The sequence below is a fragment of the Malus domestica genome, chromosome 01 (genome assembly GCF_042453785.1).
Source record: "Malus domestica chromosome 01, GDT2T_hap1".
Lineage (NCBI taxonomy): Eukaryota > Viridiplantae > Streptophyta > Magnoliopsida > Rosales > Rosaceae > Malus > Malus domestica.
Genome location: NC_091661.1, coordinates 23631635 through 23657443, shown reverse-complemented (window position 1 = coordinate 23657443; position 25809 = coordinate 23631635). Strand labels below are relative to the sequence as shown.

The window sequence follows — 25809 nt, the reverse complement described above, 5'->3', positions numbered from 1 at the left end:
GCTCCTTGGTTGGGGACTTGCAAGATCCAAGCCATTGAGTAATCACGAAACTTCTAAGTACCGAAGTGTGGTATCATTTTCACTTGCCTTATCTGTCTCATACGTAGATGTGGCATCTTCTCTGGAAGTACTTTTCCTCCATCTAGGGGTGGTATCTTTAACCGATGAAGATGCACAAGGTAATGTATCAATTTCACTTGAAGCTTACTTGTAGTTTCGGGCTTGGTCAAGTGCGATACAAAACCCTATAGTAGGAGTCCCCTAAGTCGCCGAGCTAGGAGATTTGCCGAAAGAGGTAACAGACAAGGTAAGCAATCAGACTTCCAAGCAAGCAACCTGGATCGGAGGTTCGACTTCGGCTTCCGGTTGATTTTTCTCATTCTCCTTGTGTCGTAAACAGTAACAAGGATAAGGAGAAGCAAATGGAGAAGAGATGATATGAGATACTTTTGCTTATGAAGAAGTAACTTTCCACAGGTTTATTCTTGAACTGGGCTGGAGGGTTTTCTGGTTTCCTCTAGAGTATAAGGCCGACTCAAGAATTTGAGGGTCAAAACAAGTCCATCAAGTCTAGAGTACGTTCGACCCTGATGATATGGGATACTTTTGCTTTTGACAAAGTAGTGGATGTATCGGCACGTGTTCTGTTATGCTTGTCTCCACATGCTTCCTTGTATCATTCTTACTTGCCCTATATGCCCTATCTGTTCCTCAGGCAGATGTGGTATCGTCTCTGGAAGCATAAGATGTTGAAGATGAGTACTCGAGAGCAATGCTAGGTAAGTAATCTGGCAAGGGGTTCCAGGTAGTCAGTTCCTGACTGGAAGCTTAATTCCAAGTGCTGACTGATTGCTCTCTTTCTCCTTTCTTGCAGGTAAGAACAAGGCCAAAGAAAAGACAAGGAAAAAGCATGATATGGGATACTCTTGCTTTTAACCCTGATGATATGAGATACTCTTGCTCTGGTGTGGCTGGTTTGCATAGGTATTATTGGGGGGGGGGGGAAGAAAGCTGAATATTTCGAGAGGCTTCGTTAGGAGTGCCCTCTCAGATATGAGGAAGGGTTGAGCATTTTTGCAAGTCTGCCTGTCTATAGAAGTCTCCCTAACAACAAGTAGTAATTCTATTCCTTTACCCTTTTTGGTCGTAGCAATGTAGTGGAAGCTGTAAGCTTTACGTGTTTTAACTTTGTCAGAGCACTTTGAAAAAGTGGTATGTGGTATCTAGAAAGTTGATATTGCGTGTGAAGATTGCAGACAAGCTTTATCCAAGGAAATCTGGCTCTCGAAGTTCAGAGAGCGATGCCTCTTCAGTTTTCGAACAAGTAATCCTGTTGAGGATTTGGCTCTCGAGATTCGAAGAACAGTGCCTCTTCGATTTTTGAGAAAGCAATCCTGTTGGGAGTCTGGCTCTTAAGATTCGGATAGCAGTGCCTCTTCGATTTTTTAGAAAGTAATCCTATTGGGAGTCTGGCTCTTGAGATTCGGAGAGCGGTGCCTCTTCGATTTTTGAGAAAGTAATCCTGTTGGGAGTCTGGCTCTTGAGATTCGGAGGGTGGTGCCTCTTCGATTTTTTAGCAAGTAATAATGTTATTCCTTTACCCTTCTTGGTCATAGTAATGTAGTGGGAGCTGCAAGCTTCACATGTTTTAACTTTGTCAGAGTGCTTTGAAAAAATGGTATGTGGTATCTGGAAAGCTGATGTTGCGTGTGAAGATTACAGACAAGCTTTATCCAAGGAAATTTGGCTCTCGAAGTTCGGAGAGTGGTGCCTCTTCAATTTTTGAACAAGCAATCCTGTCGGGGATTTGGCTCTCGAGATTCAGAGAACGGTGCCTCTTCGATTTTTGAGAAAGCAATCCTGTTGGGAGTGTTTTCTCGAATGTGAGTAAAGGTTGGGCATTTTTACCAGTCTGCCTTGCCACGGAGCATAGAGGTTAACACACATTGGGACTTTTTAGTTATCAAGCAGTGGTGCTGTTCCTTTACCTTTGTAGGTAATAGTAGGGTAGCTGGACCTTCAAAATTTATGTGTCTAAACTTTGTTAGAGATCTTTGGAAAAGTTATCTGTGGTACCCGAGGAGCTGATGTTGCGTGTGGAAAGTGGTGCCTCTTCGGAATCCGGAGAGTGATGCCTCTTCGGAATCCAGAGAGTGGTGCCACTTCGATTTTTGAATCAACGGCCCTGTTGTCCTTTCTTTTATAAGGGCACCAATTGTGTGCAAGGAGTACATTCAGAGAGTTATTGCTTGTAGGAATTTTCCCCTTACTTCAGAGATTTATTGCACCTCATTTCTCCTTCATCATTTCTGAGAATGTCTGGTCCATCCGACTGTCGTTTTGACTTGAACTTTGGTGAAGATGCAGCCATGCCTTCTGAAGACAACATATGGCGCCCATCATTCTTATCCCCTACTGGTCACCTTACCGTTGGGGACTTTGTGATGAAGAATGATATGACTGCTGAGATGGTGGCCAGGAACATTTTTACTCCCAAAGATAACAGACTACTTTCCAAACGGTCTGATGAGTTGGCTGTTAAGGATTCTCTGGCTCTCAGTGTTCAGTGTGCAGGTTCTGTGTCTAATATGGCCCAACACCTATTTGCTCGAACCCACCAAGTTGAATAATTAGAGCTGAAGTGATAAGTCTCAAACAGGAGATCAGAGGGCTCAAGCATGAGAATAAACAGTTGCACAGACTCGTACATGACTATGCTACAAACATAAAGAGGAAGCTTGACCAGCTGCAGGAATCTGATGATCAGATTTTACTGGATCATCAGAGGTTTGTGGGTTTGTTCCAAAGGCATTTATTGCATTCGTCTTCTGGGGCTGTACCGCATAATGAAGCTCCAAATGATCACATTTGGTGCCTCCTCCTTCTGGGGTTCTGCCTAGTACTGAGGCTCCGAATAATCACCCTCTGGTGCCTCATCGATCTGGGGCTCTGCCGACTGCTGAGACTTCTCCTGAGCAACCTTTGTGAAGGCTCCCTCTTGTTTGTTTATTTTGATTCATGTATATGTACATATTTGTAACTTATCGGAGATATCAATAAACAAGCTTTGCTTCATTTCAACGTATTGTGTTAAATACACCAAGACCTTCTTCACTAAGTTCTTTGAATTTTTCCTTTTGTTGAAGCTTGTATGTTGAAACTTTGTGAGTGAAGCATGTAGGTTGAGGTAGTGCTCCCTTACTTTATCGAGTGAGGAAAACTTCTCGTTTGGAGACTTGAAAAATCTAAGTCACTGAGTGGTCGTGAGACTTCCGAGTATCAAGGTGCAGTAGCATATGGTAGGAGTCCCCCAAGTTTCCGGTCGAGGGAGTTGACGAATGAGGCATTTCCTTTTTAAGTGGTAGCCCAAAACTCCTTCATATATATTTGTTATGAAAGTTGTTAGGCCTAAAGAAGAGGAGGTCTAGGCAAATTTTTTTTTTTGAATTTCCGAATTTTTGAATTTTCGAATTTCCGAAAAAAAAAAATATATATATATATATATATATATATTTTAAAGCTTTGTAGGTGAAGCTTTGAGATTGAAGATTTTTTGGGCACCATGAATTGATTTTGCTTCACATTATCTTGATCAAGATAGTATGAAGCTTTTGTAGGTGAAGCTTTTGTGTTGAAGTTTTGTAGGTGAAGCTTTTGTGGGTGAAGCTTTTGTGGGTCAAGCTTTTGTAGGTGAAGCTTTTGTGGGTTAAGCTTTTGTAGGTGAAGCTTTTGTGGGTAAAGCTTTTATGGGTCAAGCTTTTGTGGGTCAAGCTTTTGTGGTCAAGCTTTTGTAGGTGAAGGTTTTGTTGGTGAAGCTTTTGTGGGTCAAGTTTTTGTGGGTGAAGCTTTTGTGGGTGAAGCTTTTGTAGGTCAAGCTTTGTTGGGTACCATGAATTGATTTTGCTTCACACTATCTTGATCAAGATAGTGTGAAGCTTTTGTAGGTGAAGCTTTTATGGGTCAAGCTTTTATGGGTCAAGCTTTTGTGGGTGAAGCTTTTGTAGGTCAAGCTTTTGTGGGTCAAGCTTTTGTAGGTGAAGCTTTTGTGAGTCAAGCTTTTGTGGGTGAAGCTTTTGTGTTGAAGCTTTTGTGTTGAAGCTTTTGTAGGTGAAGCTTTGAGTTGAAGCTTTGTAGGTGAAACTTTGGAGTTGAAGCTTTTTTTTGGGTACCATGAATTGATTTTGCTTCACACTATCTTGATCAAGATAGTGTGAAGCTTTTGAGAATTTGTAGTTGTCCTCCATTGATGAAGCTTTTGTTGGCACCATAAATTGGTTTTGCTTCACATTGTCTTGATCAAGAGTGTGTGAAACTTTTGAGAATTGTGGTTGAATTCCTTTGATGAAGCTCTTGTTGGCACCATAAATTGGTTTTGCTTCACACTGTCTTGATCAAGAGTGTGTGAAGCTTTTGAGAATTGTGGTTGCTCTCCATTGATGAAGTTCTTGTTGGCACCATAATATGGTTTTGCTTCACACTGTCTTGATTAAGAGTGTGAAGCTTTTGAGAATTGTGGTTGCCATCTATTGATGAAGCTCTTGTTAGCACCATAAATTGGATTTGCTTCACACTGTCTTGATCAAGAGTGTGTGAAGCTTTCTACGAGTTGTAGTGTTTGCATTGTTACAGAGGGGAAATGTTTGAAGCAGATGCAAGAGAGTTGAATAGCTTGATCTTCGTATGCCATGCACTGAAGTTGCTATTGGCTTGCAATAAGACTTTGTTGGTGACTATAAATCTTGTTTGGCATAAGTGTTCCTCTAGTTGAGTTGTCAAGCTTGAGGGTTTTTTTATTATTTATGATTGCTAGGAGTTCACATGTACAAGTTGTACCACTCGTCTTCTGGTAAGTGGAATGAATGGTGAGTTGCTTTCATCACTTGGCTGGTGGTACGAAGGTGAGTTCCTTCTTCCCCTGGTTGGTAGCATGAATGACAAGTTGCCAAATGATGTTAGAGTACGGGTTGTACATTTCATCACCTGGTTGGTGGCATGAAGGAAAGTACAAGTTGTACATTTCATCACCTGGTTGGTGGTATGAAGATGAGTTCTTTCTTCACCTGGTTGGTGGCATGAGTGGCAAGTTGCCAAATGATATTAGAGTACGAGTTGTACATTTCATCACCTGGTTGGTGGTATGAAGGAGAGTACGGGTTGTACATTTCATCACCTGGTTGGTGGCATGAAGATTAGTTCATTCTTCACATTTCGTCACTTGGTTGGTGAGAATAAGGGCAAGGTGTCTAGGCACATTGTAGCAAGTGTCGAATGAGACAAAATATGTTGAACCCTTTCAAAGCACAGTTGGCTTATGTATGAATGTGTTAGAATGTATGATTGAACGAATATACTGTGAAGCTGTTCATTTATTTGTATAGTCTTGTTGACATACACTTATACTTTGTTTTTAGAAGCATTCATGTTGAAGCTTTGAACCCGAGTGTTTCATTGCTAGGAATGTAAGAGGATTAGGATCAAGTTGTCTAAATCACCTCTTTATTGAATTCATGCCAAACAGTCTTCGTTACATAGGATGCTGAATGGCTGAAGCTTAACACTTGTACAATGTGAGTTTACTTGTAATAGTACTTCAAGTGATTAGCGTTCCATGGATGGCTAAGAGTCTTGCCATCGGAGCTTTTAAGCTTGTAGGAGCCAGAGCGACTGATGCTAACAACTTCAAACGGTCCATCCTAGTTTGGACTAAGTGTTCATTCACTTGGGACTCTGTCGCAGAGTAATCTTTTCTTCAATACCCAGTCCCCCACTTTGAAAGAACGAGGTTTGACCCTTGAGTCACAGTAGTTGGAGATGCGCTGCTTGTAGGCGACATTCCTCAAGTGAGCCTGGTTTCTATGTTCCTCGACTAGATCTAAGTTGAGGGTAAGTTGTTTGTCATTTTCGCTTTGCACGTAGTTCTGGACTCGGAACGTTGCTTGCTCAAACTCAACTAGGACAACTGCATCTGTACCAAAGACAGGTGAGAATGGGGTTTTTCTTGTTGATGTCCGATACGAAGTGCGGTATGACCAAAGAACTAGGGGTACAAATTCTGGCCAACAACCTTTAGCCTTGTCCAAGCTAGTTTTCAAAGTTCGCTTGATTATTTTGTTGATGGCTTCAACTTGTCCATTAGACTGGAGATGAGCTGGGGAGGCAAAACATAAGTTGATGTTGAACATAGAGCAGAACATCTTGAACTTATTGTTGTCGAACTATCGCCCGTTGTCAGTGACTATCGCATTGGGAATGCCGAATCTGCAAAAGATGTTCTTCCATACGAAGTCTTCTATTTTTTCCTCAGTAATGGTTGCCAAGGGTTCTACTTCGGCCCACTTTGTGAAGTAGTTAACTGCAACGATTACATAGCGAACCTTGCCCTTCCCTGTAGGCATTGGGCCGATCAAATCAAGTCCCCATTGAGCGAGGGGCCAAGGGCTGATCATAGGAGTGAGCGGCTCGGGAGTAGAGTGAGGAATAGTTGCGTAGCGTTGACACTTATCACATAATCAGGATATTCTGATGACATCTTGGTGGAGTGTTGGCCAGTAATATCCTTGGCGAAAAGCCTTGTGTGTTAGGGATCGAGATCCAGCATGATCTCCGCAGACTTCTTCATGTATTTCTCGAAGGACAGTTTCTGCCTCTGCGGGCGTAAGGCATCTTAGGTATGGTAGGTTAAAACCCCGCTTGTAGAGTTGGTCATTAATGATCAAGTAACGGGTAGCCTTGTATCGAATCTGCTTAGCTTGGACTTTGTCATTTGGAAGGGTGCCATGAGCAAGGAATCTATAAATCGGGGTAATCCAACTATCTCTTTGTTGTAAGTTGCACACTTCCTCAGCCATGGTGCTTGGTGCTGCCAACAATTCGACCTGAATTTTTCTCCCAATCTTGTCTTCCACCGCTGAAGCGAGGCAAGCCAAAGCATCTGCATGACTGTTTGCCGCTCGAGGAATTTGGGTGATCTAGTAGTGGAAGTGCTTGAGCAACAATTATGTTTGTGCCAAATATGCTGCCATTGAGCTATCCTTAGCGTCAAAGTTATTGGTGACCTGGTTAACCACCAATTGGGAGTCACTGAAGATATCAATTCGTTTAACCCCAAGTGTTTGGCCAAACATAAGCCTGCTAGGAGGGCTTCATATTCGGCCTCATTGTTCGATGCCTTGAATTTGAAACGAAGAGCATACTCCATCGCCACTTTGTCAAGGGTCGTAAGGACTAGTCCTGCTTCACAACCCTGTTGGTTGGACGAGCCATCAACATATAGACTCCATGCTGGGGCTGTTGGTTATATTTTCTGAGCTTCCGAGGGTAATGAAACCACTTCTTTAGGCATATAAACAATGTCAACAAGATATGTGAAGTCGGCGATGAAGTCTGCCATTGCTTGGCCCTTCTCAGCTGGCTTTGATTGGTAGGAGATGTCAAACTTACCTAATGCTATCGCCCATTTGATCATTCGCCCGGAAGTGTCAGGACTTTGGAGTATCTGTCGAAGATAATGATTGGTAAGCACGATGATGGAGTGTGCTTGGAAGTAAGGGCGAAGTTTTCGAGCGGACATGACCAATGCTAGAGCCAATTTCTCAATGTTGGAGTATTGTGTCTCCGCATCTTGTAAGACCTTGCTAGCGTAGTAGACAGGCCGTTTAACATTACCATCATTTCGAATGAGAACGGAACTTACTGCTGAAGCCGATACCGATAGATAGATAATGAGAGTGTCACCAACCTCAGGTTTGGAGAGCAAATGGGTTTTACGCATGTAGTCTTTGAGGTTCTTGAATGCCTCAACACATTCATCAGTCCATGTAATGTACTTCTTACTTCCCTTAAGTGATTTGAAGAAAGGAGCACATTTGTCGGTGGCCTTAGAGATAAACCTAGTTAAGGTTGCCACTTTGCCAGTAAGGCTCTGGATGTCTTTTGAAGTTACCGGTTCCTTCATGTCGAGAATTGCTTTGATCTTCTCAGGATTAGCCTCAATGCCTCGTTGGCTTATCACGAAGCCTAAGAAATTGCCAGAGCCTATGCCGAAGGCACATTTGTTGGGGTTCAACCTCATTCGATACCTCTTCAGAATGGTGAAAGTTTCAGATAGGTTGGTGATGTGTTGGTCAGCATGTTTGCTCTTGACTAGCATATCATTAATGTAAACTTCCATGCTTTTCCCAATTTGTTCGGCGAACATTGAATTGACCAGTCTCTGATAAGTCGCTCATACATTCTTTAGGCCGAAGGGCATGACTTTATAGCAATATAGTCCCCTGTCAGTAATGAAGGCTGTGTGTTCTTGGTCCGGAGGGTTCATGAGGATTTATTGTATCTTGAGTAAGCATCCATGAAGCTCAGGAGTTCACACCCTGCCGTAGAGTCTATAAGTCTGTCTATGAGAGGAAGATGAAAGCTATCTTTCGGGCATCCTTTGTTTAGGTCGGTGTAATCGACACACATTCTCCACAAGACATTTTGGAGTAGGAGACTTTCATTGGTCGGATTCTTCTTAACAAGGACAACATTTTCTACTCACGTTGGATAATTGACTTCGCGGATGAAGCCTATGCCTTTGAGTTTTTCAACTTCTGTCTTCATTGCCTTGTATCGTTCAGCGTTATAAGATATTCGCTTCTATCTCACTGGCGTGGTCTTGGGGTCAATACTTAAGCGATGACAGATGATATCGGGAGAGATGCTTGGCATGTCCTTGTATGACCAGGCAAAGACCTCAGTGTTCTTTTTGCAAAAACGAGATCAATGCCAACCGAATGAATGGTGACAAGGTGGTGCCAATCTTTACCATGCGATCCGGATAATATTTTGAGATAGAGACTTTCTCCAACTCTTCACCGGGTTGTGCTTGCTGGGTGAAAGAGTCATCTCGAGGATCGTCGGGTTGACTATTGCCACCGTGAAGATCCAAGTTGGCTTCGTCTGGGCTGGTATTTATGACTTGGTCATGTATAGAAAGAGTTTTCTTGGGCACATGCAGGTGTTGTTGCTTGACCGAAATGTTGTAACATGATCGTGCACTAAGTTGATCTTCTCTGATGTAACCATTGCCGTAGGGGGTTGGAAATTTCATCAACAACATATGTGTGGATACCATGGCCTTGAGATCATTGATGCATGTGCGTCCGAAGATGACATTGTATGCCGTTGGGCAATCAACCACCAGGAAGTTAGTGGTAATGGTAGCTGTGTAAGGGTCTGTACCAATGGTGAAAGGTAAGTGTATGCTCCCCAAAGGTTGCACGATATCACCGGAGAAGTTTATCAGAGGGGAAATTGAGCAATCGAGCAAGTGTTCAGCTACATTAAATGCCCTGAAAGCTTCAGCAAACATGATATTGACCGAAGCCTCCGTGTCTACCAGGATTTGTTGTACTTCAAAGTTGGCTATGTGAGCTTTCATGATCAGTGGGTCATTATGAGGGTGGATGATACCTCTTTCTTCCTCAGGGTAGAAACATATTGGATCCCAGTTAGGCTTTTGATACTTACCTCCCCTGATGTCTTCCACGTGAAACACTTGGTGGCCAGACCTTAAAGCTCGTTCACTATTTTTCATGGCCCTGTTGGAAGATTTAAATATGGGTATGCCACCACTTATGGAATATATCACATTTACCTGGCGTTGGTTACAGTTACCCCTTGGAGGGTGAAGAAGGAATTGATCAATTTTTCCTTTACGTGCCAAAGCTTCAATATGATCACGAAGGGTGATACACTTCTCACCGTCATGGCCGTTATGCTCGTGGTAGCAGCAAAAAGTGCCCGTGTTCTTCGTGGGCTTGTAATCTGGGTGCCTTAGCTTTGGCTTCGGTATCAAGTGTGCTATGCTGGCGTTCAAAGGTGTGTATGCCTCATACCTCGGGGTAGAGGCTGTCTTAACACGTGCTTGACCCACTGTGTTGACTGCCTGGGGTCGGGGATTATCATGGCGATACCCTTGGTTATCGTGGTAGTGTCCCTTACTCATTTTACTAAAATGAGACTGGTGAGGATGGAAATCTTTCCTTTTGCCCTGAGATTGATATGTATGTTGACTTGGCAAAGTATTAAGTAAGGTAGGGGGAGGCACTGCTACTGTTTGGAAGGTCGAGGTCTTCTCATTTGGTTGGATTTGGCTTCCACTCCCTACTTGCTGATAAGGGGTGGTTGTGGGGGGTTTCCCTTGATATGTCCTTGCCTCGGCGGAAGCATGGTTGTAAGCCTGTGCCATCACCTCAGAGTAAGTCTTCCAAGTGTTGGCATTGATCATATACTTAAAGAAACAATCACGTAGGCCTTGAGGGCGGTCTTGTCATCTGCCTCAGCGCATCAAGAATACTCATTGCTGAAACGACCAGCATACTCTCGTAGTGACTCGTCCGGCTTCTGGCGAATAGTGTACAAGTCATCTACAGAATGCAAGCGATCGGTCTGGAAGATGTGTTGAAAGACAAACAGTTTTCTCAATTCCTCAAATGAGTCTACTGTTTCAGGTGGAAAACAGCAATACCAGTTTAGAGCTCCGCCAGAGAGGGTGGAGGGGAAGAGAAGACATCGCTTTTCGTCGGTGTGCATCCGATATGCCATGGTGGACTCAAAGAGGTTAAGGTGTTTAATTGGGTCCTCCCTTTCAGTATAGAGTTGTAAACCAAGCTTTTGTTTTGTCTTCGCTTGAATGGGGGTGTCGAGGATCCTCCTTGTGAGAGGGCCAGGCCTGGGTTGGTTCCAGTCAGGTATCTCGGCTTGACGTTCGACCTTCAACTTGTTTACTTCCTTAAGGAGCTGTAGGACAAGGGGATCTTGAGTGAAGTCATGTACCACTGGGATTTTCTTTTGTAAGTCTCCATCGCCTCTTGGAAGTAGGAAAGTTTGAGCAAGGGCATGTGATTTTTCCTTGGACTCGCCGTACTGACTTCTAAGGCGAGTCTGTCGGAATACCTTAGAGTCCCCTGTACCTTCATGTTCTTCTAGGACATGTCGTTCCTTCCCTAGATTGGCAGCTGGCTTGGGTCGTAGGAGGGGACTGAGTCTTTCATTAACCCTTGGGTCATTGATCTTCGAGCATATGTGGAGAGGATTCTCTCGACGTTGCTTTAGGAAGTCTCGGCAGTCACGATAAATGGCTTTTGATTGTTCCAACCCTTCTGCAAGGAGGTGTCTTCCTCCACTTCTCCTGCTTTGGGTCGAAGCAGCTGGGTTGAGAGAAGTCTCATGTTGATCAATGTTTTGATGATTAGCTCGCTCCTCATCAGGGATATCCATGTCAAAGGAAGGTGACCCTCCATGTTGGCGGGCACCCAGATGATGGTTGATGTCCATAGGGGCAACAAGCTCGCATGTTTGAGTACGCATAGTTTCATGGAGCGTCTCAAAGAGTTTCTCATACTGCTCCTGGAGGACCTCATTCTTCATTGCTATCTTGTTGTTTTGAGCTTCTAGCTCATTGACTTTAGCTTGAAGAGCAACCCTCTTTCCTTCTTTCTTTCGTTGCTTCGCACTAGGTGCAAGAGGGGTGCCATTCTATGTGTTGTGGCTTCCTTCGCTCCCCATGTTGGAGAGGGATGCCTGGTCAAAATAGAGTGTACGAATGGTGGAAACCAGCTTGACAAAGCTGAAGAGAGTGGGAATAAGTGTCATTTCCCACAGACGGCGCCAAATGTTGATGCACAAAATCAGTGAGGACTTTGGTACAACAGAAAATGTTAAGTTTGTGACCTTCGCTAGATTGCTCTGATCACTAGTGTGGATAAGTATGTAAATAGATAGGGACAGGGAAGCAAACACAAGATGTACGTGGTTTACCCAGATTGGCTACGTCCACGGAGTAGAGGAGTTCTCATTAATTGTGAAGTGTTTACACAAGTACATAGGTTCAAGCTCTCCTTTAGTGAGTACTAGTGAATGATTTAGTACAAATGACATTAGGAAATATTGTGAGAGAATGATCTCTATTTATAGAAGAGAGTTTCTAGTTTCATTCTGACATTGACACGTGTCGTGTTGTGATTGGCTTCTGATGTTGACACGTGTTGCGCTATGATTGGCTTCTGATGTCGACACATGTCGCGCTATGATTGGCCTCCTGGTTGGAGGGAAACTCTTCTGAGTCCTTGACGGTATAACGTTGACCGGTGTTCAGTAGTTTCAGGATTTGTCAAGTATGGTACAAATAGTTTTCATATCAGAAATTACACATTGATCAATATGTTCAAGAGATCAGGCCAAGTAATTCTGGTAATCGATCAAATTATGTGAGGAAATTAACATGCTTTGATCAACTGATAATGATCGTCCTACTCAATACCTTTTTTCTTTTGTCTTGTTCATCCATAAACTCATAAATTTCATAAATAATAGGGAAATGATCATATGCGTACTCCTGTCTATTTTGATCTTCTGTTTTTTCCTTTGCTTTATTCGATCAGAAGTCAAAAATAAAGAGTGGTGTGCATGAGGAGAAATAAAGTGTTTGGAAATCATTTCTCAAATAAATAAAAAACCAATAACAAAACAAAGGGATATATCTTATAGAAATATAAATTCTACAATGAACAAATACTGATGGATCGACCTATCGGTGTAACCAAAAAGAGAAGAGTCGTGGTAAAACCTCATCAGCGAACCCTACGTGATTAATTACAATCATGCCGATGAATTAACGCACTGATCATCTCTGTATATATAATTACAAAAACCCAACAAGTGGAGCTGCTTTCCCTAGCTGAAGAGTCTCCAAGTCATTCTCTAATGGCGTTAAGTTCAGATCCAAACACATAGCTCTCCTACCGCTATTCGTCTTCTTCAAAACTTGAAATACTTGCGCAGGCTGAGGATTTAGACTATTCGAACTTGAATATCGCTCATGAACATTGCTAGTAGTATTGCTACCGCTCAAGGCTGCCCTGTGCCTCCTCATGTGACCCCCCAAGGCCTGCCCTATAGGAAACTCTAGGCCACATATGTTGCACTCATGCGTCTTAGGTTTTGGTGGTGAACCTTGTGACAGACTCTGATCAGAACTATTGCTGTTTCCTTCTCCTGATGATCCGGTTAACCTGGGCTTCTTGTGACTGGCACGGTGACCTCCAAGCGCTTGGAACGAAGGGAACTGGCGATTGCAGGTCTTGCACTCGAAAACCCGGTTAGGGGAGACAGAGAAGGAGTCATATTGATTAGCGTTGTAGTTGATGCCACGGGAAAGTAGCATCAAACAGTTGGCCATGGTAAGGCCGTGATCAAGCTCTCTCATATCTGTGATGCTTCTCTTCATGTTCATGCACAAGAGATTGTGTAAAACGAGATGATTGAACAAAAGGGCATGAACTTTTTGGAATGTTGATGATGATTGGATAATCAAAAATGAAATTAAAGGAATGGAACTTTTTGGGTTTAGGGGGTTTGGTATTTATAATATTGTTGGGTATGCTAGTTGGTATGTAAGTTGATCAGTGAGATGAATTTTTGACTTTGATATATGTGGTTGACAATTCAGAATAGTGAAAATAAAGTCGTTGTTCCTTGTTGGATAAGAAATCTTCTAAAAACAAAGAGGAGAGTAGAGTAATGGGGAATTGAGGAAATAAAAATATTGGGTTTAAAAGTTTCGTGATGGGTTAATTAGTGGTTTGGTGTGAAAAGGAGATAGCTAGCAGGATATGGATTATAAATAGAACGACGTAACTGACCATGTAAGCATGACTACATATAGCAAGAAGTACGCAGAGAACTAGTCTGCAGTGACGGCCACACATACGTGTCTTTCCTAGAACCTTCAACTTCTAGAAGATTCTGGCAAATTTCTTGCTTTCTCTGTATTTTTGGTTATATAGTAAGAAAAATGAAGCATCCACGATGAGCCTGAGTCAGCAGAGAAAATCCAGAACAATGAAAAAGAGTCTGAGAAATTAATTAATGACAATTATAAATTTAAAAAAGGACTAAAATTTATACGATAATTATAACTAGTATCTGGGCTTGGTAATTAATTGGTAACTTTGCATTTTGATACATCTTTAGTAGTGGAAATGTTACATAAATAGATGCATGTTCATGTTTGGATGAATAAACCGAATAAATAATTGTCGATGCGTGAATCAATATATGATGTATAAATCGCAAGTGCCTTTCATACTCCACATGTATCTTGCTTATGCTTTTTTAGAGTATTGCATACTAAAATCTATTCACATATATTAGGATATTTATGATTAGATTTTCGTAATATCATAAAATTTAAGGGGAAAAATTCAATTGGTTAAGAAGATTATTGCATTCGAGGTGTTGAGTTCAATTTCATCCTCCCCTGCTACTATCGTCTAATACAAAAATAATAAATAAATAAAGACACTTAAAATGCATCTGATTAATTAAAATGTCAAGAGTAAACCATTTATATAAGAAGGTAAAACCAATAAAATTAAAACAATTAAGCAATTTTGTAAGGAATAAAAAGACATATTTCACCCATCGCGACTAATATATTCACGTATGTCATGTTCTACATTGCCACTGCAATTAAAATATATTAATTTTGTTCATTGTAATCAAGATATGTATGGTAAGAAAGTTTCTTCACACGTGGCTAGTATCTAATTAATGTGCATAATGTGCATCACCAACTATTTACTTATTTCACTATTCAACATGTTCATATAGCTACTCTAAATACAATTATTCTTATTCAGTGTAGTTAAAATATGCTTGATAAAAAATCGTTTCACACATGGTTAATATCTAATTAATATGAGTAATCTGCACGCGGTTCTTTGTATTTGGGCTTATCTCAAGACTCTATGTCAAGGTTGAGGTGATATATATGAAATTCTTTAGCTTTAGCTTAATGTGGTTGTTAATTAGTCATCATCCCTAACTTAGTGTTGAGGTTGGCTTATCGTGTAAAGAGTGTTCTCTTCTGTTTTTACATACGTGTCCCGCAATTAGGGGGAAATATATGCCAAACCGCCAATGTCATCTGCTTACGTGGCTGCAGATATAAACACAAATGAATATATCAGCTATAACATCGCCTTAAATATACTCAATTACTGGGAAATTGTGTGAACTGAAAGCCAAATCCCATGAGTCTGACTGACTGACTATATGCATGCAGAGGTGTCAAAGTTGATCAACTTGCGGAAACTTTATCTCTTCATAATACGAGAATATAAAAAGTCTTCTCTGATGACCAAAACCCTAGCCACAATGGAGTAGTTGTTGTGGGGGGATTGTTAGATTGTTTCTGTGAAACTTAAGAAAGATGACCGTTGCTTTCAGCTAAATAAACTCCAATTAATGGTGCTTAATTTGCAAATAATTTTCCTGTCATGAAAATTTCGTGCTGCATGGCATGCAGTCTGTGACTGAAAAGGTGTTTTTCAAATTTTAACTACTTTTTTTTAGTGCTGTATTAATTTTCAAAGACCATGCCAATAAACAGAAAATAAACCGCCGGCGGCCAGTCAACTACGAAATATATTTTTTTACTTTCTCAGACTTCCAGTATATGCATTACACTTGCCCTTCTTTTTTAATTTTTTTCTTTTATTTTTTTAGATTTACGCGTTTTAGAAGTCTATCCCAATCTGATGGTCAATTGGACACACCAATGATCTAAATACTCTGGCAATAATCGATTTGGAGTATTTATATAATATCTCCATATGTATAAAGGTTTTTTTTTTTCCAGATATATATAGGCTTTTTAGCCAAAATGGTCACTGAGATTTGCATAACATATCACTTTGGTCATTGAGATTGAAAATCAATAGAAATGGTCCCTGAGATTGTCCACCATCCATTATTTTGGTCATTTCGTTATAGTCCCGGAGCTCTTGGCCGAAAGTTTGGGCAATTTTCAAAGCTTCGTAACTCAATCGTTGCTTAACCACATTCGACCCATAATATATCAAAATGAAGATAGGAAAGTGTAGAACAAGAGTATACCTATTTGGAAGCCCAATGGTGGCTGGAGATGGCCTGATAGGCTAATGGTCCGCAGGAAAACTGGAAAACTTGCCGGAAACTAGGTAAATTTTAAATGTTCATAACTTCTTCAATACTCAACGAAATTAAGTGATTCAAAAAAAAAATCATACTTCCCGATGAGATGGAGAGAATGGTACCTTTCTTGACAGCTAACTCGTCATGGTTTGGCCAGACAATGACTCGAAAGTGGCTGTTTTGGTCTCAAGTTAGCCACTTTTGAGCCTTTTTTCGGCCAAACCACGGCCAATTAGAGTCTAGAAAGGTACCATTCTCTTCGTCTCGTTGAGAAGTATGATTTTCATTTTTGAATCACTCGATTTTGTTGAGTATTGAAGAAGTTATGAACGTTTAAAGTTTACCCAATTTCCTGCTAATTTTCAAGTTTTCCAGCCAATCAGCCACCTTTCAGGCTATTTTCCTGCCATCTCCGGCAACCACTGGGCTTACAAATAGGTCTAATCTTGTTCTACACTTTCCTATCTTCATTTTGATATATTATGGGTCGAATTTGGTTAAGAAACGATTGAGTTACGAAACTTTGAAAATTGCCCAAACTTCCTAACAAGAGCTCCGGGACACTTAACGGAGTTTTTAACGAAAATACCAAAATAATGGATGGTAGACAATCTCAAGGACCATTTGTATTGATTTTCCATCTCAGGGACCAAATTGATGTGTTATGCAAATCTTATGGACCATTTTGGCTAAAAATCCTATATATATATATATATATATGGAATTGCTTAAGGGGAGGGATCCCCATTTTAAAAAAAAATGGGGATACGCTCCCCACCGTTGGATTTGACTTTAATGAAATCCTGTGGTTGAGATTCTGTGGCTTGTGTTTTAATCTCAACCACACAATTTCATTAAAGTCAATCTAACGGTGGGGAGCGTGTCCCCATTTTTTTTGAAAAAATAGGGATCCCTCTCCTTAAGCTCCCTGTATATATATATATATATATATATATATATATGGTTGATGATCCGTACACTCTTTTATGTTGGCACATGCCTCAGTTATTACTATATTCATTAGAGCAATTTCTTAACATATCTAGTAGCCAAAGAAACATATATATTATATCGACGGGAGAGAGGGTACCTAAACCCTTGGGAGGTTCGTGCAAATGGGGAGGCCGTGAAAGAGGGTGGGGCGATGAACTAGGATCAGGACAGGTTCAATGTTCAAAGCCCTTTAGTATAATTAAAAACATTAAGGAAATCACATTATCCCCCTCCGTCTTTTCAAAATCAAATCTAAGATCACAACTTTTCTGGATTTTACTGGGATAAACTCAGATAAATTGATGTGGGTTTAGTCAAACAAATCTAACATCTTCTACAAGTTAGCAACCAGAAATGAATAAGTGTGAGCAGATAAATGCATGACAGTTCCATATGGAAGGAACAGAAAATCCCTTTCCCGTTACATATTTTGCAGCGAACCTCCTTGTCACTCTTCTCTTCTGGCATTGATGGCACATCAAGGACAGCTCATCAACAAACTGTTAAAGACCACAGTCAGCAAGTACATAAGTCACATATACAGTGATAACAAAATGTATAAACAGAGTAACAAATTTCTTATCTTTTGGATTGCTAGTTTACTTTGGCTCTTCCTGCTTTTGAAGAACTTTATGCTTGAACAATGGCGTATGGCTACAATATGAACAAACTATGGCTATAGCACTAATGACCACTGTTTACTTCTTCCCAATACTTTCTTTCTCCTAATTACCAGTGTCATCAGAATTAATTACTACTTGTTCATCTCCTGCCTGTACCCTAGTTCCCATCCTCACATGCAGTTGCTTTCCACCCCTTTAGATACTCCTCCTCGACTTTTCCTCCTTCTCACCAACCCCATTAGTCTCTCAGTTCCCCTACACTTTCGACGTACCATCAAACCCACCAATATCTTCAATCTTTCCGTACTTGCTAAGTTCCACTTCACCCTTCCCTTCATAAACACCTTTCTTCCCATTTCCTCAAAATTATCATCATTCCCCCAACCTTTCTAGTCAACCTATTCTTTTCTGTCTAATTCGCAAGAATAAAAAAGAAACTTACAAAGTATTGTGTTCATTTTAGTTTTTTGAAATTAAACAAATAATTATAAACAAAAATAAAAAGAATTGATGAATAGTAAATACTGGTAGTTTCATTATCGAAATCACTGATGATATATTTCATGAAGGAAATGAAAGGAAGGAAACTGAGCAAAGCCAGGCCATAATGGAGCAACATGTGCTAGATAATTGTTGAAAATAAAACAAGTGAAACAATATAAGCCATTGGTAAATAAATTAATCTTTTGTGGCATAACCTGAATTCTGAAAAAAGAGAAGCCAGTTGAAGAATTAGTTTTACCATTTTTTGCTGCACTCTATTGATATCCTTGTCTAGAGAAACCACCAGTTTCTTCAAGAGAGCTTCAGTCGGTTGGTGAGCGTTTTCCACGGCTTTCAAAGCAGGTTGCCATTTCTCATATCATGCTTTGGATTTGCCGCAACACATCTTTTAACCACATCCTTGTGGTTCTCCCCTGCTACAGTCAAACTAGTATAAATCCCTAGCTTTGTCCACTAACCACAGCAGCAACAACAAACCGTATCACGATCAGATCTCATGAGAGCATCCATACTCTTGGTTTTTCTTTGGGTACGCAGTACCATCTCAATAGCCACAAGGTACCACTATTGGGGCATTCCTGCAAATTAAGCCTTTGCCATCAAAATATCAGCTTCCTTGTGATTGCCATGCCTCAATTCAGTGCCAACGGCAACAAGACGCAGTTGAGGATTCTAGGGATCTTCCTCCGGGACATGGTAAGAACTGCATGCATTTGCCTTACTCAGCCCGTTCGTCCTCTCTTCAAGACTAGCAAGAGAAAGCCAAAGCGGTATAGACTTGGGGCATTGTTTGAGATGCAAGTTACAAGCCTCCTTGGCGTTTCCCAAATTATCAAGTCGTTCCCCTAGCTATGTTAGTATGTAAGTAGTTGAACTGATTAGAAAACATTACAAGATTGTTATGTGTGTTATGTCTCAGCTCATAGGCTGAGCTATTGTGTAAATTTGTGATGTGTTGATTAAGTCTCATAGGGCTTATCATTTGACAAGTGTCTTGATCTTAAGATAGTTTGTAATGGTTGGTTGAGATTGAATTGAGGTTATGTCTCTCTCTCTCTCATTCTTTCAATCAGTTATGTGTCTCTTCGGGCTATTATGCTCGGTATGAAAATACAATGATAGAAGTTGAAGAGTTAAGCTCAGTGTGTTCGTTCTTCCTCTGAATTCATTTTCTAAACCTTTCTAAATATCTCTCTCAAATCCTGTTAGACATTATTTGTGTAGTTGTGTTACAAATTCTAACATGGCCTCAGAGCCAAGTTCGATCTAAACTTCTGGGCGTTGTTTCTACAAGTGGGTGAACTCGGATTCACAGCAAAAGCTTATTGCAGTGATTCGAGTGTCTAATATGGCTGGATCTGGAGGAGGAGAACTTCGGGCTCCAATTTTCAATGGCGAGAATTTTGATTTCTGGCAAATCAAAATGAAGACCATCTTTCGTTCATATGAACTGTGGAATATGGTTGAGAGTGGGTACAGAGCTCCGGCGAAGGAGGAGGAACTCACAGAGGCGGAGAGGAAGTTGCTGCGTGAGAATGTAGTTAAGGATGCTAGAGCACTGGGTATTATTCAAGGTGCAGTTTCAGATCAAATTTTCCCGAGGATTGCAACTCAGGAAAGTGCGAAGGCTGCGTGGGACATTCTGAAACAAGAGTTTGTTGGTGATAAACAAGTAAGATCTGTGAAACTTCAAGGTCTTAGTCGAGATTTTGAATATACTCGCATGAATGATAGTGAATCTCTTTCGGTGTATATTGCTAAATTGTTTGATCTGATTAATCAAATGAAGAGCTATGGTGAAGATCTGAGTAATCAAAGAGTTGTTCAGAAACTGTTAATCAGTTTACCTAAGTCCTATGATAGTATTGCAGCTGTGATAAAGAATACTAAGGATTTAGACACCATAGATGCACATGATGTTGTAGCTATCTTGAAGGGGGTATGAACAAAGGTTGGATAGACATGGAGAGAGTAGTATGGAGAAAGCATTTACTAGTTTGAAGTTTGTCCCGAAGTCTAATAAGTTCAATGGTCAGTCAAATAGTAACAAATATCACAAGAATTTTAAGCCAAAAGAGAAACAATGGAGCAACAAGGGTGATTGGAGTAATAAGGGTGGATTCACTGTGAAGAATGAGGCAAACAACACTGGGGATAAGTGTAAATTCTGTGATAAACTTCACTATGGAGAGTGTTGGGTTAAAAACAAAGTCAAGTGTCACAAGTGCAACAAAATTGGGCATATTGCAAGGTATTGTAATATGAACAAGACTGTGCAACATGTGAACTTTGCTAATCAGGTTGAAGAAACTGGAAATCTGTTTTATGCAAATCATTCCGGAGAAGTGAGGAAGATAAGTGATGAATGGTATATAGATAGTGGATGTAGTAATCATATGACATCCAGAGAAGATCTACTTGTTGATATTGACAGGAAAGTGAAAGCAAAAGTCCAAGTTGGCACTGGAGTTTTGGTTGAAGTTCAAGGGAAGGAAACACTGATCATTGAAACAATAAAGGGTCGAAGATATATAAAAGAAGTTATGCTTGTACCTGGTCTTGCAGAAAATTTGTTAAGTGTGGGACAAATGACTGAGCACGGCTACTTTCTTTTATTTGGAGATTGTAAGGTGGATGTGTTCGATGATAGATCCTTACAAAACCTGGTGGTCCGTGTGAAGCAGAAAGGAAATAGATACTTTCCTTTAATTCTCAACACAAACAAGGAGCTTGCATTGAGGACAAATGTGCAGGAGTGTGTTAGAACTTGGCACAAGAGGTTTGGCCACCTAAATTTCAGAAGTCTCAAACTATTACAGAGTCAAGAGATGGTTTTGGGGCTGCCTGAAATCCAAGACAGTGAAACTGTATGTCAAAGTTGTGCACTGGGGAAAAATCACAGGGAACCATTTCCCAAAGAATCAGTGTGGAGAGCAAAGGAACCACTTGAATTAATACACTCGGATGTGTGTGGTCCCATGCAAACATCAAGTTTGAGTGGCAATCGATACTTTATTACCTTCATAGATGATTATTCAAGAATGTGCTGGGTATATTTCTTGAGAAATAAATCAGAGGCTTTCTATGTGTTTAAGAAATTTAAAGCCATGGTTGAGCTTCAAAGTGGATACAATGTAAAGAAGCTAAGAACAGATAGAGGATGTGAGTTCAACGCAAATGAGTTTGGAAAATTTTGTGAATGTTTGGGGATAGAAAGACAGCTTACAATTGCATACTCTCCACAGCAAAATGGAGTAGCAGAAAGGAAAAACAGGACAATTGTGGAGATGGCAAAATGCATGATTTTTGAGAAAGAACTCCCATACAATCTCTGGTGTGAAGCAGTAAACACATCTGTTTATTTGCTAAACAGGAGTCCTACAAAGGCAGTGAAGAATATTACACCTTTTGAGAAATTTAGTGGAAGAAAACCTGGGGTTAAGCACTTGAAAGTGTTTGGTTCAGTTTGTTATTCTCTTATTCCAGGGAATCTAAGACACAAATTAAAAGAAACAAGTGTCATGGGTGTTTTCATTGGATATGGTACTTGCGAAAAGGGGTATAGAGTACTGAATCCTTTAACTCAAAAGGTCTTGTTATCTAGGGATGTAATTTTTTATGAGAATGGTAGATGGGATTGGGAGAAACACAAAGTCAAGGAAGTTTGTATTCCTTTATCTGCAGTTGAATCTTCAGAGTTGGATAAAATTGATGAGATGTCTTAATCTCATGAACAAGAAGGATCTGATGGGTCTCAAATTCAAGCTGGAAGTTCTCCAGTTACTGCTATTGGTGAATCAAGTAGTTCACTGGTCTCATCTCAGTATGATAATACTCCACTGAGGTATAGGAACTTGAGCGAGATCTATGAGAGATGTCACTTATGTATTGTTGAACCTGAATCCTTTGATGAAGCTGCACAGGATGAAGCTTGGAAAAAGGCAATGAAGGATGAAATGAATATGATCGAGAAAAATCAGACATGGGAGTTGGTAAGAAGACCCTCAAATAAGCCTGTGATTGGGGTAAAATGGGTGTATAAAACAAAGCTGAATTTGGATGGAACTGTTAACAAGAACAAGGCTAGGCTTGTTGAAAAAGGCTATGCACAAAAGCCCGGAATTGATTTTAATGAGACTTTTGCACCTGTTGCAAGATTAGACACGGTTAGAACTCTAATTGCACTGGCAGCAAAGAATAAATGGAAGTTATTTCAACTAGATGTGAAATCAGCTTTTCTGAATGGAGTATTAGAAGAGGAAGTATATGTTGAACAGCCAGATGGGTTTGTGGTGCAAGGAGAGGAAGAAAAGGTTTACAGATTACATAAAGCTTTGTATGGTCTAAAACAGGCACCTAGGGCCTGGTATGGTGAAATAGATTCATACCTTATGCTTTGTGGATTTAAGAAAAGCATCAGTGAAGCAACTCTGTACACCAAGTACAAGGGAGACACAGATTTGATCATAGTATCCATCTATGTTGATGATATTATCTATACTGGAAATTGTCAAGAGTTAATGGATGTTTTCAAAGCTAAGATGATGCATAAGTACGAGATGACAGATCTTGGTCTTTTACATCATTTTCTTGGTATGGGAGTGATCCAAACTGAGGAGTGTATCTTCATTCATCAGAGGAATTATGCTTCATCTCTTCTAAAGAAATTCGGACTATAGAATTGCAAATCTGTGAGTACTCCTTTGGTTCCAAGTGATAAACTGAGAAAAGAAGATGGAAGTGGAAATGCAGATGAAGCTCAGTATAGAAAGATTGTAGGTAGTTTGCTGTATCTCACAACAACTAAACCTGATATAATGTATGCTGCCTGTCTTTTATCTCGGTTTATGCATTGTCCCACTAACAAGCACTATGGAACAGCAAATAGAGTATTGAGATATGTTCAAGGAACTCTTGATTTTGGTTTGGAATACAAGAAAGGTGAAGGAACACTCTTAATGGGATACTGTGACAGTGACTGGAGTGGCTTAGAGGATGATATGAAAAGCACATCCGGTTATGCTTTTGCTTTTGGAAATGGGATTTTCTCTTGGTCTTCAGTCAAGCAACAATGTGTTGCATTATCCACAGCCGAAGTAGAGTATATCAGTGCTTCTGAAGCAACAACACAGGCTACTTGGTTGAGATTTGTTCTAGAGGATTTTGGTGAAATGAAAACAGTTGCAACACCAATGAATTGTGACAATACATCAGCCATAGCCATCACCAAGAACCCTATCTTTCATCAGAAGACCAAGCATATAAACAGAAGATATCACTTCATAAAGGAAGCATTGCAGCAATGAGTAATTGATTTGATTCACTGTCCTACTAAGGAGCAAATAGTTGATATCTTTACAAAAGTATTGGCAAGGGAGCAGTTCACTTACTTGAGAAATCTCCTTGGAGTGAAATCAGTTCATAACTTAAAAGGGAGTGTTAGTATGTAAGTAGTTGAACTGATTAGAAAACATTACAAGATTGTTATGTGTGTTATGTCTCAGCTCATAGGCTGAGCTATTGTGTAAATTTGTGATGTGTTGATTAAGTCTCATAGGGCTTATCATTTGACAAGTGTCTTGATCTTAAGATAGTTTGTAATGGTTGGTTGAGATTGAATTGAGGTTATGTCTCTCTCTCTCTCATTCTTTCAATCAGTTATGTGTCTCTTCGGGCTATTATGCTCGGTATGAAAATACAATGATAGAAGTTGAAGAGTTAAGCTCAGTGTGTTCGTTCTTCCTTTGAATTCATTTTCTAAACCTTTCTAAATATCTCTCTCAAATCCTGTTAGACATTATTTGTGTAGTTGTGTTACAGATTCTAACAAGCTATCCATGCATGAACCACAACTTGAAGAACGAAGAAGAGCTCCAACCCTTTTGTCCACAAACTTCCTTTCCTCATCAAAGTTCCCTAATTCTCTCCCAACACAATTGATGATTCATCCACACTCTTTCCCCCTCTCCCTCTTGTCGCGCCTTGACAAGAAGCATTCAAACCCTCTCAGGTTTTTTATTCTCAAATTCAAGCTTCGAAGCATGAAGCAAAATTTCTTTAGAATTGGGAGTGGCGGCATAAGCTTCTTGGAGGGTTTCACGGGTAGCAGTCACGGCCGCAGCAAGCCACTTCTCCTCGCGGCTCGTCGCAAGCCTAGACGCCTCCAACCACACATCCTCGCTATTGGGCACTGCTCGACCCCTTCTTGAATCAATCGTCTCGCTTCTCTAATCTTGCCCTCACTTTCGTCAAACCTTGCAGCCACAATCCAACCAGCTGGCGAAGTGGCTTTGTGTCAATAGTTGGAGGCTTTGGGATATGATTATGCGTTGGTGAAAGATGGGTATTTGGAAATATTTTTCGATGTGCAGCTTTAGGGTTTCAATTGTGGAGTTCTTGGGCGTTTAATTAGGGTTGGGGTTTTGGTCAATTATGAGTAAATACAACAACAACAACAACAAAGCCTTTTCCCACTAAGTGGGGTCGGCTATATGAATCCTAGAACGCCATTGCGCTCGGTTTTGTGTCATGTCCTCCGTTAGATCCAAGTACTCTAAGTCTTTTCTTAGGGTCTCTTCCAAAGTTTTCCTAGGTCTTCCTCTACCCCTTCGGCCCCAAACCTCTGTTCCATAGTCACATCTTCGAACCGGAGCGTCAGTAGGCCTTCTTTGCACATGTCCAAACCACCGTAACCGATTTTCTCTGATCTTTCCTTCAACTTCGGCTACTCCTACTTTACCTCAGATATCCTCATTCACAATCTTATCCTTTCTCGTGTGCCCACACATCCCACGAAGCATCCTTATCACCGCTACACCCATTTTGTGTACGTGTTGATGCTTCACCGCCCAACATTCTGTGCCATACAACATTGCTGGCCTTATTGCCGTCCTATAAAATTTTCCCTTGAGCTTCAGTGACCTACGACGGTCACACAACACGCCGGATGCACTCTTACACTTCATCCATCCAGCTTGTATCCTATGGTTGAGATTTCCATCTAATTCTCCGTTCTCTTGCAAGATAGATCATAGGTAGCGAAAACGGTCGCTTTTTGTGATCTTCGCTAGATTGCTCCGGTCATTAGTGTGGATAAGTATATAAATGGATAGAGATAAGAAAGCAAACACCAGATGTACGTGGTTCACCCATATTGGCTACGTCCACGAAATAGAGGAGTTCTCATTAATTATGAAGGGTTTAGACAAGTACATAGGTTCAAGATCTCTTTTAGTGAGTATAAGTGAATGATTTAATACAAATGACATTAGGAAATATTGTGGGAGAATGATCTCGTAATCACGAAACTTCTAAGTTCCGGAGTGTGGTATCGTCTTGACTTGCCTTATCTGTCTCGTAGGTAGATGTGGCATCTTCTCTGGAAGTACTCTTCCTCCATCCAGGGGTGGTATCTTTAACTGGTGGAGATGCACAAGGTAATGTATCAATCACTTGAAGCTTGTAGTTTCAGGCTTGGTCAAGCGCGATACAAACCATGTAGTAGGAGTCGTCCAAGTCCCCGAGCTAGGGGATCTGCTGAAAGAGGTGACAGACAAGGTAAGCAATCAGAGCTCCAAGCAATCAGTCCCAGATCAGAACTTTGATTTCGAGTTCCGGCTGATTGTTCACATTCTCCCTATCTTGCAGGCAGCATGAAGGATAAAGAGAAGAAAAATTAGAAGATATGATATGG

At 40.7% G+C, this 25809-nt stretch overlaps 2 protein-coding genes across 2 annotated transcripts; one reads left to right on the top strand and one right to left on the bottom strand.

Moving 5' to 3' along the window:
* Positions 1–12500: 12500 nt before the first annotated feature.
* On the bottom strand, positions 12501–13413 carry LOC103434363 (zinc finger protein ZAT12-like). The gene has a single exon (XM_008372700.4). It carries the CDS (start codon positions 13271–13273, stop codon positions 12683–12685), a length of 591 nt encoding a protein of 196 aa, XP_008370922.1. The 5' UTR covers positions 13274–13413; the 3' UTR covers positions 12501–12682.
* A 9520-nt stretch (positions 13414–22933) lies between these two features.
* On the top strand, positions 22934–23422 carry LOC139189279 (secreted RxLR effector protein 161-like). Its single transcript, XM_070807892.1, has one exon. The coding sequence runs from the start codon at positions 22934–22936 to the stop codon at positions 23420–23422; it is 489 nt and encodes a 162-aa protein (XP_070663993.1).
* Positions 23423–25809: the final 2387 nt, after the last annotated feature.